At 35.4% G+C, this 11,682-nt stretch overlaps 1 protein-coding gene across 2 annotated transcripts in view; it reads left to right on the forward strand.

Annotated features, from left to right (window-relative positions):
• DNTT (DNA nucleotidylexotransferase) overlaps positions 1-9,515 on the forward strand; it is a gene marked incomplete at its 5' end in the record, with an annotated part of 141,760 nt that extends 132,245 nt beyond the window's left edge. For both annotated transcript variants that reach the window (XM_079312924.1, XM_079312923.1), the window contains one exon: positions 8,500-9,515. In XM_079312924.1, the coding sequence (XP_079169050.1) occupies positions 8,500-8,586 (87 nt within the window). In that variant the 3' untranslated portion in view covers positions 8,587-9,515. The remainder of the gene's footprint in view (positions 1-8,499) is intronic.
• Positions 9,516-11,682: the final 2,167 nt, after the last annotated feature.

Consider the following 11,682-nt stretch of genomic DNA (forward strand, 5'->3'; position numbering starts at 1 on the left):
TTGTGACTGTTCAGAATTGAATATCAATAAACCTGTAACGAGAGCTAGAGATGAATTTAAGAGAAACATTTTAGTCTGGTATTTCTGATTAAAAGCACAGGACATGTCCAGTGGTAAAATGAAATGAGAATTTATGATTATGGCTTCTATTAAAGTCAAAAATTATTCATGCCCAGAATTATTAGAATAAATTCCACTGCATTATTTTGCATCAGTACCCTTACACATGATTTTGCCTGAGGGTATCAAGTCAATGGGAAATGCTTGCAGTACTGCTTTTTCAATTCTGGTTTGTTATGCTGTCATTTCAAAAGTAATTTTGTTGTCTCTGATTTATTTATCATCTTGTTTGTAGCTGGCTTAGGAACAGATTAGTTTTTATTTTAAGGCGGGCTTGCTGATGTGAATATTACTGCAGAAAATACCAGTTAAACATTAAAATTACATATGGAGATAATATATTGTCAGAGAAACTTCAGGTTATTGCTACTGAAAACTGTTATGATACTGTCAAATGAAAAATGCACAGTGTCTGCAAATGTTGTGGGATATTATTATTGAATTTGTTGACATACTTCACATTTCTAGCACAATTAGTACTTCAGCATTTGTGTTCTGTAATTATAAATTTGTTTGTGCTGCTGATAGTCTCATTCACAAACATTGCTTAAATATTTAGTAAAATGTCTAATTACAAGCAAAGCAAAAATTACCAATAGCCAGTCTTAAAAAAAAAACTCTTCAAAAAAAAAAAAAAAAACAAATGAAAAAGATTGGGAAAAGGGCAGAAGGAAAAACACCTGCAAAAACATGTTTGGGAAAGGACAAGAAGCCAGATTGTCAGATGTTACAACTGCCCACAAAGTATAAACAATGTGTGCTGACCATAATGAAGCTAAATTCTGCTGGGTAATCACTACACAGTTCCTTGGGGCTTGATTCTGTAATGTTTTCTTCATCAAGCAATGCTTCATGTTGAGAATGTTGTCTGACAGAGCTGCTGTCCCTCTCAGGCTGGATAGCAGGATGAATATCAGGACCATGAAGAAGTGTCATTTTTCCATGGTACTTACTGGCAGCATTCATACTACGCAAGACAAGCATTGAGTACAATTATTTGGAAGCTCTTACAGGACAGGATTGTATTCATTTTTGTACAGAAATTGTTTACTTAGCATTTTTTTCTTCCTGTTTCCTCCCTACCCTCTTCATAAAATCATTTTGCTTGCTGTGAAGGTTACTGACCACAGTGACTCTCGTTGGCACTTTGTCTACCTGATGATCAGCTGGAGATTTCAGAGAAGTAGCCACTGTTTTACAGATCAGTGTTGTTTTGTATTCCCATACTTTGCTGATTGAAGGCACTCAACCTCCTATCAGTCAGTGCACTGCAGGAATTTATGGATCTTCCATAAAGCTTTCTCTACATTGCTTTACAAAATTCTGGGTCTGTAAGTGGTGTAGAAAAATTGCAAAGCTATTTGCTATGCTGAAGTTCAGAGCAGATTTATGTCTTCCACCAAAGGTGTACAACATTGATTCTTGTCAAGTTAACAGTAGCACAGAGAAGGAAGAGAAAATTGCTGGCTTCCTGCTCTGTGCTTGCAGAGCCTGGTTTCACCTTGGTCACGGCAGGGAATGCAGGGAGTGGAGCTGGTTGTGATGGTGAAGGTAAGGCTGCATGACAGACCTGAATGACAGACGGAAATCCTGGTGGATGGGCTGCTCCTGGTTATGGACAGATCAAGGGGATGCACCTTCCTCTGTTAAAAATAAATGGAATCATAGTCCTTGTGGCTTAACCTTGATATCACTAAATTCTGATGCTGATGTCAGTAATTTTTAAGTGTTGATGGTGGCTCTGCATTCCTCTTAGTAGTTTTAGCAAAAATTTCTCTCTTTTACCATATGTACTCCTTTCTGACATATGGCATATAAAACATAGCCCACTCTCCTGCTTAAAGTGATGCTCAATGACTCAAGTTCCACATGGTAATAGCAGAAAATAGCATGGAGATAGGTATTTAGGGAAGATTTTAAAGATATATTCTTGGGAGAGGCTAGCTTTCATTCACATTAATTGTATTATTGTACGTGATATAATAATCAATTAAATCAATAAAAAGCAAGTCATGATGTTTGTCTTTAGGTTAGAAAACTCAAATACAGACTAAAACACATGATTATGTCAGCAAAAATGCTTATTTTCCTTTAAAACAGTTCCTAGCTATTGTTATAGAGTTATCATGCATTTTCTGATAGGTTTCCTCAGACCTTTTATATCTCCTACCTGCACCAGTTAATCAACAAATTCGGTCTGCAAAAGATCACTCCAGAAAGTGATTGCTTTTTGATAATGTGGAAGGTGGGAATATCTTTTTGTAGCTTTTAAACAGAGAGTAATTGAAACCCTCAAAGTTTGCAACCTCCTTTTGCTTCCTTCCTTGCAGCCTCTTCTTTTGCTGAGTCACTTTCCAGGCACTGCCTGCACATTCCTCTCAGAAACCCACTAACCCACTTATCCATTCAGATGAAACAAAAACAAGTTAAGCTTTTTATTCAACCTGCTGCTAGTCTTAACTAAGACCCTAAATAATATGTTTATCTAGACTATTGCTCTATTCTAGCTGTTCTTGTTTGCTTTCTTACTGGCTGGTGGCTGGAGTACATTTCTGTGGTTTTATACATCTTGGCTTAAGTAGAATGTTCTGAGTTGTTATATTAGATATTTTAGTCTGAGTTTGCATCTACCTGAAAAAAAAAATTAATTCAGAAATGTCTGAACTCAAATTCCACTGAAATTTTCTCTTCACTACTTTCTTCAGTTTCATCTTCCTGTTTTGTTATGTGTTGGACTCATTTTCCATATGGAAGTGCTGAACTGCAGGAGCTCATCAGCATGTTTGGTATGGTAAGAACTGTTAGCATAGGAGGCCCATGAGGAGGTCATGCCAAGTCAATCATTCTATAATTCACCCATCCAGGTTTAGTTTTAGTTTTTCTACTCTGGTAATTACATCCTCCATTCTGTCCTTCTCTCCTGCATTTCTTTGGCTTTTCTTTTTGCTTATTTTTAGAAAATGTTAGTAGCATCTACATATTTATGATTCCAGGATAAGCCTAATTGAATTTGGTGGGGATCAAGGATATGCACAGCTCAAAGTGTTTATTCTGGGACTCACAATAACTTAATTGTCAATAAATAGAATGTCCAATTAGTTGTGCCATGGAGTGAATTTGGATAATTTTTCATCAATCAGTCTGTAAAATCTGATTACCTCTCTTCTGATTGACCTTTCTGGGAGAAAATGGAAATGTGAAGCTAAAACAAACATATGTTCTGCCTGTCTGTCTTTTCTCCTGGGCTTTCCTGGCTCAGTTGCTTTGACAGTGGTCCTTGTACATGCCACATCCAAGGATACTTAGACATCAGCATTCACAACTTTCAATGGTTGGCTTTGGAACTCAAGTTTTTGTATGAGAATTCTTCTTCCCTTTCTAGAGGATGACTTTTTTATGACCTCTATGTTTTCAAGTTTACTTTTTATTGTGACCTAATGGAGGTATTCAGGCTTGTGAGGAGCTCAGGCTTCCCAGTGGAAAACAGCATTGAACTTTTATGACTTCCTAAGGCTTGCTAGCTAAGGTTCACCAAAAATCCATGCAGCTCACTGTAGTCAAATGGAAAAGCCTTTAGGATATCTTTAATTTTGCACTGAGATATTCCTTTTCTTCTCACTGGATTTGTGTACTGTCAGTCACAGGCACCTTGAACTCTTCCAAGTAGCAAGCAAATGCAATTATATAGGTATAAAGCACTAGATGAGTGCCTACACATTTCCAGCTTTGCAAAATTTGAGCAGTTGATGAAACAAGACATTTTTTGCTTTCTGGTCTCTTTGTTTTTTCTTTCTTTTCTTACCTTTCAGACAGCCCTCATTTCTGTTTTTAAAGAATAAGTCCCAAAACTTTATTGCAATTCTGATAATACAATAAATTAAAATGTGACTACTTCAAGATTCCATATGTCTTTTTTGTTCTTTTCTCATCAGTATTTTGTGGATTAGAAATAGTTGCTTGGGGCTATTGTCACATATTACATTTAATATTTATATATCAAGAAAAAAAATGTATGTTCTACAGCTACTTGTTTAAAAATATTTTAACAGTGGTTACTACAGTATTCACAGAAATTCTCCCATAAAACTGTTCATTGTTTGCACTTGGTTTTATTTCAGTATATGGCTCTTTCAACATTTTCACAGATGAGAATTAATTTAGTATTCTACCCATTTATTGTCAGAACCTTTCACTGAACTCGATAAAATAGGACCACTGAGTACAGAAGATAACTGCAGTCAATCTAAGAGTTGCAGGAAATGTTGAAACAAAATTACTGCAGTGCATTGTTTTGTGGATATGTGACTGTACAGATTTCCTTGATGCAGTGCTCAGACAAGCTGAATCTTTTTGGCTTGCTATGAAGGAGTTTAGGTCAAAATAATCCAAAAGTCACAAAATAATGAAATGTATACCCATACTGTCAGGTATACATTACAAAAGGCTGATTTAGTAAATACAGCCTCTTCCTAAAGTTTCTGCAGACCTGATGTGACCTGTGTGCCCTGGTGGTGCATCCACACCTGAACTGAGAACTGGCCCAGGGCAGAGGACAGGTGGGGTAACACTCAGGTCAGGTAAACACACAGAACATTCCCACTGGCAATCATGTGGAAGATATGATGGATTACTTATGTTTCTGCATTCACAATTCTTTCTGTAAGCCCCTTTTAAAATTATTTTTTTCAAGGATAGAAATGCTGTTTGAACAAATGGGATCAGAGAAAAAGGGAGTGTGACCAATTTAAGCTTTGCATGTTTAGTCTGATAAGCCATTGGGGCTTATTCTATCAGTTGGGGTCTGATGTTACGGTGCACTCTCCACTGAATGCCATGGCCTTTCATAACTAAAGAAGCTGTTCCAAGGAATGTAAGCAGCATCATCTGTTCTTTTGTCTCAATTATCTTTAATTAAAACTCTGCAATTGACTTGACTTAGTGATGACTTGTGAAGATGTCACTAAAGTGACAAATACATGTGTAAGAAGTTTAAGGTGCATTGTGGTATATTTGACCATGGCTGTTTAAGCAAGTCCTGTTGCTATCATCATTCATCTACAACTGACTTTACCCATAAATCTTGTTTTTAGAATGGACTCTGTCCAAGCACAATGAACAATTAAGTTCCAAGTTTGCAAATGACAGTCTGTTCTCTTCTTCTCTGTTATTCATTTATCATTGTCTTGCTTACGGCCACTGTGATAATTTGAGGCACAAAGTGATGGGAGCTCAGACTGCTTGGTATTTATCATTCAATATACTGGTAGATCTACAAAGTTAGGTATCACATTGTCATTATATCTCCACCTTAATAATTTTTAAAAGAAAAGGAAATATTAAGGTAATTGAACTGATGTGAATGTGTCACATGTTAGACAATAAGGAAAATAGTAATAGAAGACAAAAATTCAATTTCAAGTCCCTAAACATCTTGTATAAGATTTTTGCCATTTTAAAGCTTGCAACATAGTCCTGGACACAAAGGAAAGGTTAGAATAAATGTGTATGTTAATGACATTCCAGGTACTTGTCTAGATGCAAAGTTGTATCAAAGAGCATTTTGTAAACTGTTAACAAGATGCTGTTGGCAATAATCTCCATGCTCTTCCTCCCCTCCCCAATTTTTTTCATGTAATAGTACATCAGGAGTTCAGACAAATCTTAGTGTTTATGGTCCTTCAGGGTCTTTTGCAGAAGGAAGAGATGTGTCTCATACACAATGTTATAATTTTCAAAAGAATAATGAAATCTGCATTCTTTCTGAATTACAGCTGTAAAGGGCTCTGAAAAGAGTAGGAAAAAGAGAATATGGGAAGAAATTTCTTTGTCTTTAAGGGCAGAGTTTGGCTGTGACTTATTCAACAACGAATGTTCAAGTAGTTTATAAAGCAGAGTTATGCCAGTAATCAGTTAGGAAACTTCATACTTAATTCTTGTTCTTCTGCTAATACCAAGGATTAGAAGGATTTAAAGGAAGAAATTAATCAAATTTCCACCACGTCTCATCTTCAGAACAGTGAATTTCACACGTACATACAAACCTGGAGAACTCCACCCTGCAGCACATTCTGCTGATTCAGAACCATCAAATCCCATCTCATCAATTATAATACGTGGTACTTACTTCTATTTTTGGGTACTTCAAACTAATTTTCTAAATTAATCTTGAGATGGGTTAAATAGTAATGAATGCTATAGTGACTGGCTAAGACATTCATAATATTACTCAAATGTAATAGATTATTAATTTTGGTATTGGGCAACACACAGTTATTGGCAAGCAATTTGGTAATAAACACTAGGATATCAGTCTTCTTGAAATTCAGTTAAATGTGTGCCTTTCAAGAAGGCTGTGCTGTTGGCTAATGCTGTAGATAACTAAAACTAGAATTCTACTTTATTAAGTAATAGTTTTGTTTAGCTGGATTCATCATATTAAAATGTGATATGAAACCAAGTGACAGTACAAGTATAACATACATGAACTTAGGCCATGATAGTTAGGATATCATAAAGCTGTGCTAGCTTTGTGCCTTCACTCTCTGCTTCTCTTTCAACAAAAGTATTATTGATCATTAATGCCAAAATGAAAAATAAGAGGCAGCAATTCACATAAGAAAACATTTGGATGGCAATTGCTCTGCATTAGGTGTAGCTAATGATCATGTTTACAACCACAAATGTAATATTTACATCCATTGAAATGACAGAATTGATTAAATGGTATAAGAGTGTACCAGAAGCTCCAGAGCATTGTTTTTTTTGTAAATTTGATTGATGTTGGGCATATTTTGGATCTGCAGAATATTAGTAAGAAGATGAAATAAAATCACAACTAGTCAAGCAGTTCATTACTTCTCTCGAGCAAAAAGGAAAAAGCAAGAAAGTATGGTAGTGAATGCAATAATCAAATTTGCACCACTGTATAAGCTCTGCATAGATTGACAAAGAAGGAAAATCATAGGTTATGATTAACATTAATAACACTTACATTGCTGAAGCGGTTGGCAGATATCAGCCAGAGATTCATTTAGAAACACTGCTTGTAGCTACTGAGAATGGTATTCAGCATCAAATACTTTGTATTAGAAATTTTCCCTGTCAAGCGAATGAAATGAGTTTAGCTTGCAGGAAAACATAAAGTGACAGAACAAAAGAAATGGAATACAATTTGGGGTCCCAGAGATATGAAGAGCTTCTATTAAAGAGTGTCTGTAATATCTGTCTACAAGTGTAAGACTTTTTTTTCCTTGTTTTACTTTTATTCCTTTTTTTTTCCCCTGCAGTAATGTAGGTGTATGGATCACCCTCTTTTCCTTAGCAATACTAAAAGGAAAAAAAAAAACAGAAATAACAAAAAAATCCCTAAAATTCTGTCATCCCAGGAGACACTTGAGGAACAAAATGTCCCCAGCATTGTTATTCAATGGGCAGTTTTTGATGTCTTCTTTCCCTTTCTTTTATTCTGTTCAATTTATATTTTCTACCATTTTTTTTCTTCTTCTGTCTGTGTGAAAAAGTTCAGCATTTCTGCTGTTCAGTGTTATTTGTAAGTTCCTTTTATTCTAGAATCTCACATTTGAACTTCCTAGGAAGAAAAAGGATATTATTTTTCTACACTTGATAAGCAATCTTTGCTGTTGCAGAGACAACTTTAATCCCTCAGTTCTCGCCTGTGAATCTCTGGTGCCAGAATTTGTTCCACCATACCATGGGTCTACTCTGTGTTTTAATATTCACTTAATTTATCAGCTTTAAAAATTACTATTGTATTCCCATGATGAAGGGAATTTATAAGGCTATGTACTTCATTATACCAGCCATTGCATGGGAGGTAGGCTCAGGAGTGTTCCTGTGTAAAAGTAGTCTCCTGTATTATCAGAAGTGCAGAGACATAAAAACAAAACTGCATTTTACTGTAAAACATTCAGAAGGAGCGTGTCTAAATGAAAAGAAAGCTTGTCTTTTAATTGATGCTTTTAACCCTTGGCTGTGAACAATTATTGTCACCATTAAATCAGTTTGAATGCACTTATATAGAACATCACTATATTAATTTAAGAACATTTATGATTTTATGAAGGAAGTTCTGCTATTGACCCTCATGGAAGGGAAATGTAAGTTGGAATTTCGGGTCTTGAAAGAATAAATCAAAACAAAGTTGTAAGCTCTTCATTAAAAGTGAAAGCATCAAGCATTAAAATTCTTTTTTAACTTGCTTTTGCATTTCATGGTAGGCACACTGATGAAAACAGTGTATTCTATAGAGGATAAAACTGGTAGAACTGTCAAAAATTAACTCCTTTTCAACAGCAAAAAACATCAATTGAAATTTCTTTCTAACACCCTTATTGACTTTCTTTTTAATTTTTTTCACAGAGGATCTTTCTCAAAGCTGGAAGTGAAGAAGAAATCTTTGCACATCTTGGCTTGGATTATGTTGAACCATGGGAAAGGAATGCTTAAAAGTATTTTCCAGTGTAAATTCATCAGTTGGCTGCAATGATGTTTCTGCCCACCTTGCAGTCTGATTTAGCTATATATACATATATAATAAATGTTTCTATGACAACAAAAAAAAAATTAAATAAGTATTAGAAGCTATTTGCACATACTAATGTTCCTAGAAGATAAGAGTATAAGTTTTTCAAATCTCTTCCAGTCTTTTATGGTTTTGAAGTTTCTGTGCAGTTGTGATAAGACAGAGCTTATTTTGGGGGGAAAACATGGAACTGGTGAGATTTTTGCTTATGATAGGAATTTAACATTAGTATGAAGAGTGCTTGTTTTTTAAAATAGTCAGCTACAACAATACATAAATAATTCAAAACATTTGAGCTGAGTCAAAACGTTACTGAAATGTATGCTGGTCTTTAACTGAATTTCTTACGTATTTTGCTGAATCTGTGTATAAAACTGCTCTTTATATAAGGCTTAATGACCTAGGCAGGAACCACTTTGCAGCCTCAGCAACTTGAGGCTTCAGTTGTAATATTTTGCCAGGTAGAGCACCATTTTACAAAAACTATAAACAAGTTGATAATTCAGTGAGAATTAAAAACCTCTTCATAGGAAGGGATTTTAAAAGGAATAACTCAGTAGCAAACTTCAATTGTGTAGAAAAATACTATTTGTACTGATTTGGAATAAAGAGGATTCAGGTTATGTGAAGTAATGGTCCTCAATCAGGAATTTGAATAATAACCTGCATGAAAACAGGTTTTAACTGTCAGGCTGGTAACTGCTCCAAGACAAAAGATTTTAATTATCTCTGCTCAATTTAGTTTGATGGAAATTTATTTATTAGAAACTGTGATTGGAATGGGATTTTGCTTGAGCTGTTGATCTATTGGCTGCTTTAGAGTTGTATTTCTTCTCTTCAGGCAGAAATTAATCTAAGATGTGAGAGGTTCTCTGATAAAAGCCCTATGAGATATTTTGGTTTCAGAAAATGTCCTGGTAGGTCTTGTGACCATATTGACAATGAATGATTTGTAATACATTTATCTTTTAATAAACAGAGGCGTTTAGTGCTGTAGGAAATGAAGCTATTTACTGATCATTCATCATCTGAAAATAAAGGTAATCAAGAGTACCAGGATTGGTCAAATAATTTTCTTCCTTAAAAATCTGGATTTTTTTTTCTTCTGTTGAGGCTGACTACACCTCTTGACATGATGAGGAAACAATGGCAATGACAGGGCTGTGCACAACAGTTATTACTGACAGTAAAGGCTTCCATATTCAAACAGTCTTTGTTACTATAAAAAATATTTGTTACTCATTACTTTCAACTGGGGAATAGACTTTTAGAGGACTGTGTTGTAAACTATTCCAAAACCTCAGTCAGGATGGTAGAAAAATGTGTTAATGGCAGAAAATTGCTTCTTGCCTGTATCAATACAACCACCCTATTTAAATGCAGTTTTGCTGGCTGAGCAGAAAATACAATGCTACTTCCTAAACTGCTCTAACTATAAAGCACTGACACTGCTTCCTGCTTTATTGTGCTGATGTATGAACTATCTTCTCTGTGTTTTGCATCAGGATGCTGGCACTTGAGTAGTAGTGACATTTTTCAGTCCTAATGGAGGAAAACAAAAGTTATGGTGCCTTGTCTGAATATTCTTTCTGCTTGGCCAACATTTATCAGAAATTATACATTCTAGTTGTGCTGTTTCTGCAAACTTCAGGACTCAGACAAAGTATCAAAGATTCTGAATTCCACATAAATAAATAACTCACATCTTGGGTGCCTATGCATCACTTATAATTATGCCACCTGGGAGGGAAAAGATACCAACACAAGTTCTGTCAGCTCCTCCAAGAATAGAAGAAATCAACATACCATTTTATTCTGCTATTTCCCTCAATTTTTCTGAACTTTATTTAGAATACATCTTATAGATTGCTCACTAAATCAACTATTATCATTAATATGGACGTGATAAATGAGGGGTTGTGTTAAAGAGAAGGGCAGCTTAGATGACCAGGATGGTTTGACCATGAAGAAGATTGTTTCTCTTGCTGGAGAAGCTGCTACCCCAGTCACTGTACAGGATCATCCCTGAGAGCACCTGCCAAACCAGTCAGTTGAAACTATAATAGAAAAGATAAGAGTCATAGGAGAGCTGGGATGGAAGAGGTTAAAGGAAATAAAGCCTTTATCAGCTGAGCATATCTGGGTCCATGTGCTAGTGGGAAGTCCCTCCAGTGTTGTGGAGCTGTTGGAGTCAATGGCAGCAAATCTGAACCCATCAAGGACAGGGGAAGCCTCAGGGCTGGAAAGGGCAAACACTTATAACAAGAACTCACCAGTGTTTGTAATAGGAGGAAGGGAAGAGAGAATTTCAGATCAGTGCATTTAATGTCTCCTAAATTCTTAGAATGATTAATAGACTGGTTTTTTAATTCACCTAGAGGAAAATAAAGTGATAAATTATTGGTAACTTGTTCATCAGAAACAAATAATGTCAAACTAATTCAGTTGTAAAGTCCCTAGAGGCTGTTTTATAAAAATGTCTGTCCCTCCTCCCCTGCTTCTACACCAAGGCAATTTGGCAAGTAGTGAGTAAAGAAGGATCACTGGTTTAATAAGCAGCTACAAACTAACTCTCTAAGAATTAATAAGTAATTCTGTCTCTGGAGGAAAAAAGGGAAAAGTAAAAGGAAAGCCACTGTTAATTTTTTTTTCATGGTTTGAAGTAATATATGATTTATCAAATAATCTCTTAAGGCAAAGGCAATGAGATGTATTTAGTTTGGTGTGTAATAATGCAGTTAATGTCTAAAGGACCAATGTAGTGAAGTAAAAGCTATTTCTATCTACACTGCTCTACAAAATTGCAAATCTGGGCAACCTAAATACTCATACAACTTAAGCCACTTGGACTTTCTACAAAATAACTGGAATGGACACCTGAGAATTGCTGCTACTTTGCATAAATAACTCCAGAATGTTAAAAACCCCAAACACAGAGATTTGCAAATGTTGTTATCCCCAAATGAAATGTCTTTTGTACAGCTTTTGGGCAGAATTGTTTGGCTTTCTCAGGTGAGACC

This window comes from Erithacus rubecula, assembly GCF_903797595.1.
Source record: "Erithacus rubecula genome assembly, chromosome: 9".
Taxonomy (NCBI): Eukaryota; Metazoa; Chordata; class Aves; order Passeriformes; family Muscicapidae; genus Erithacus; species Erithacus rubecula.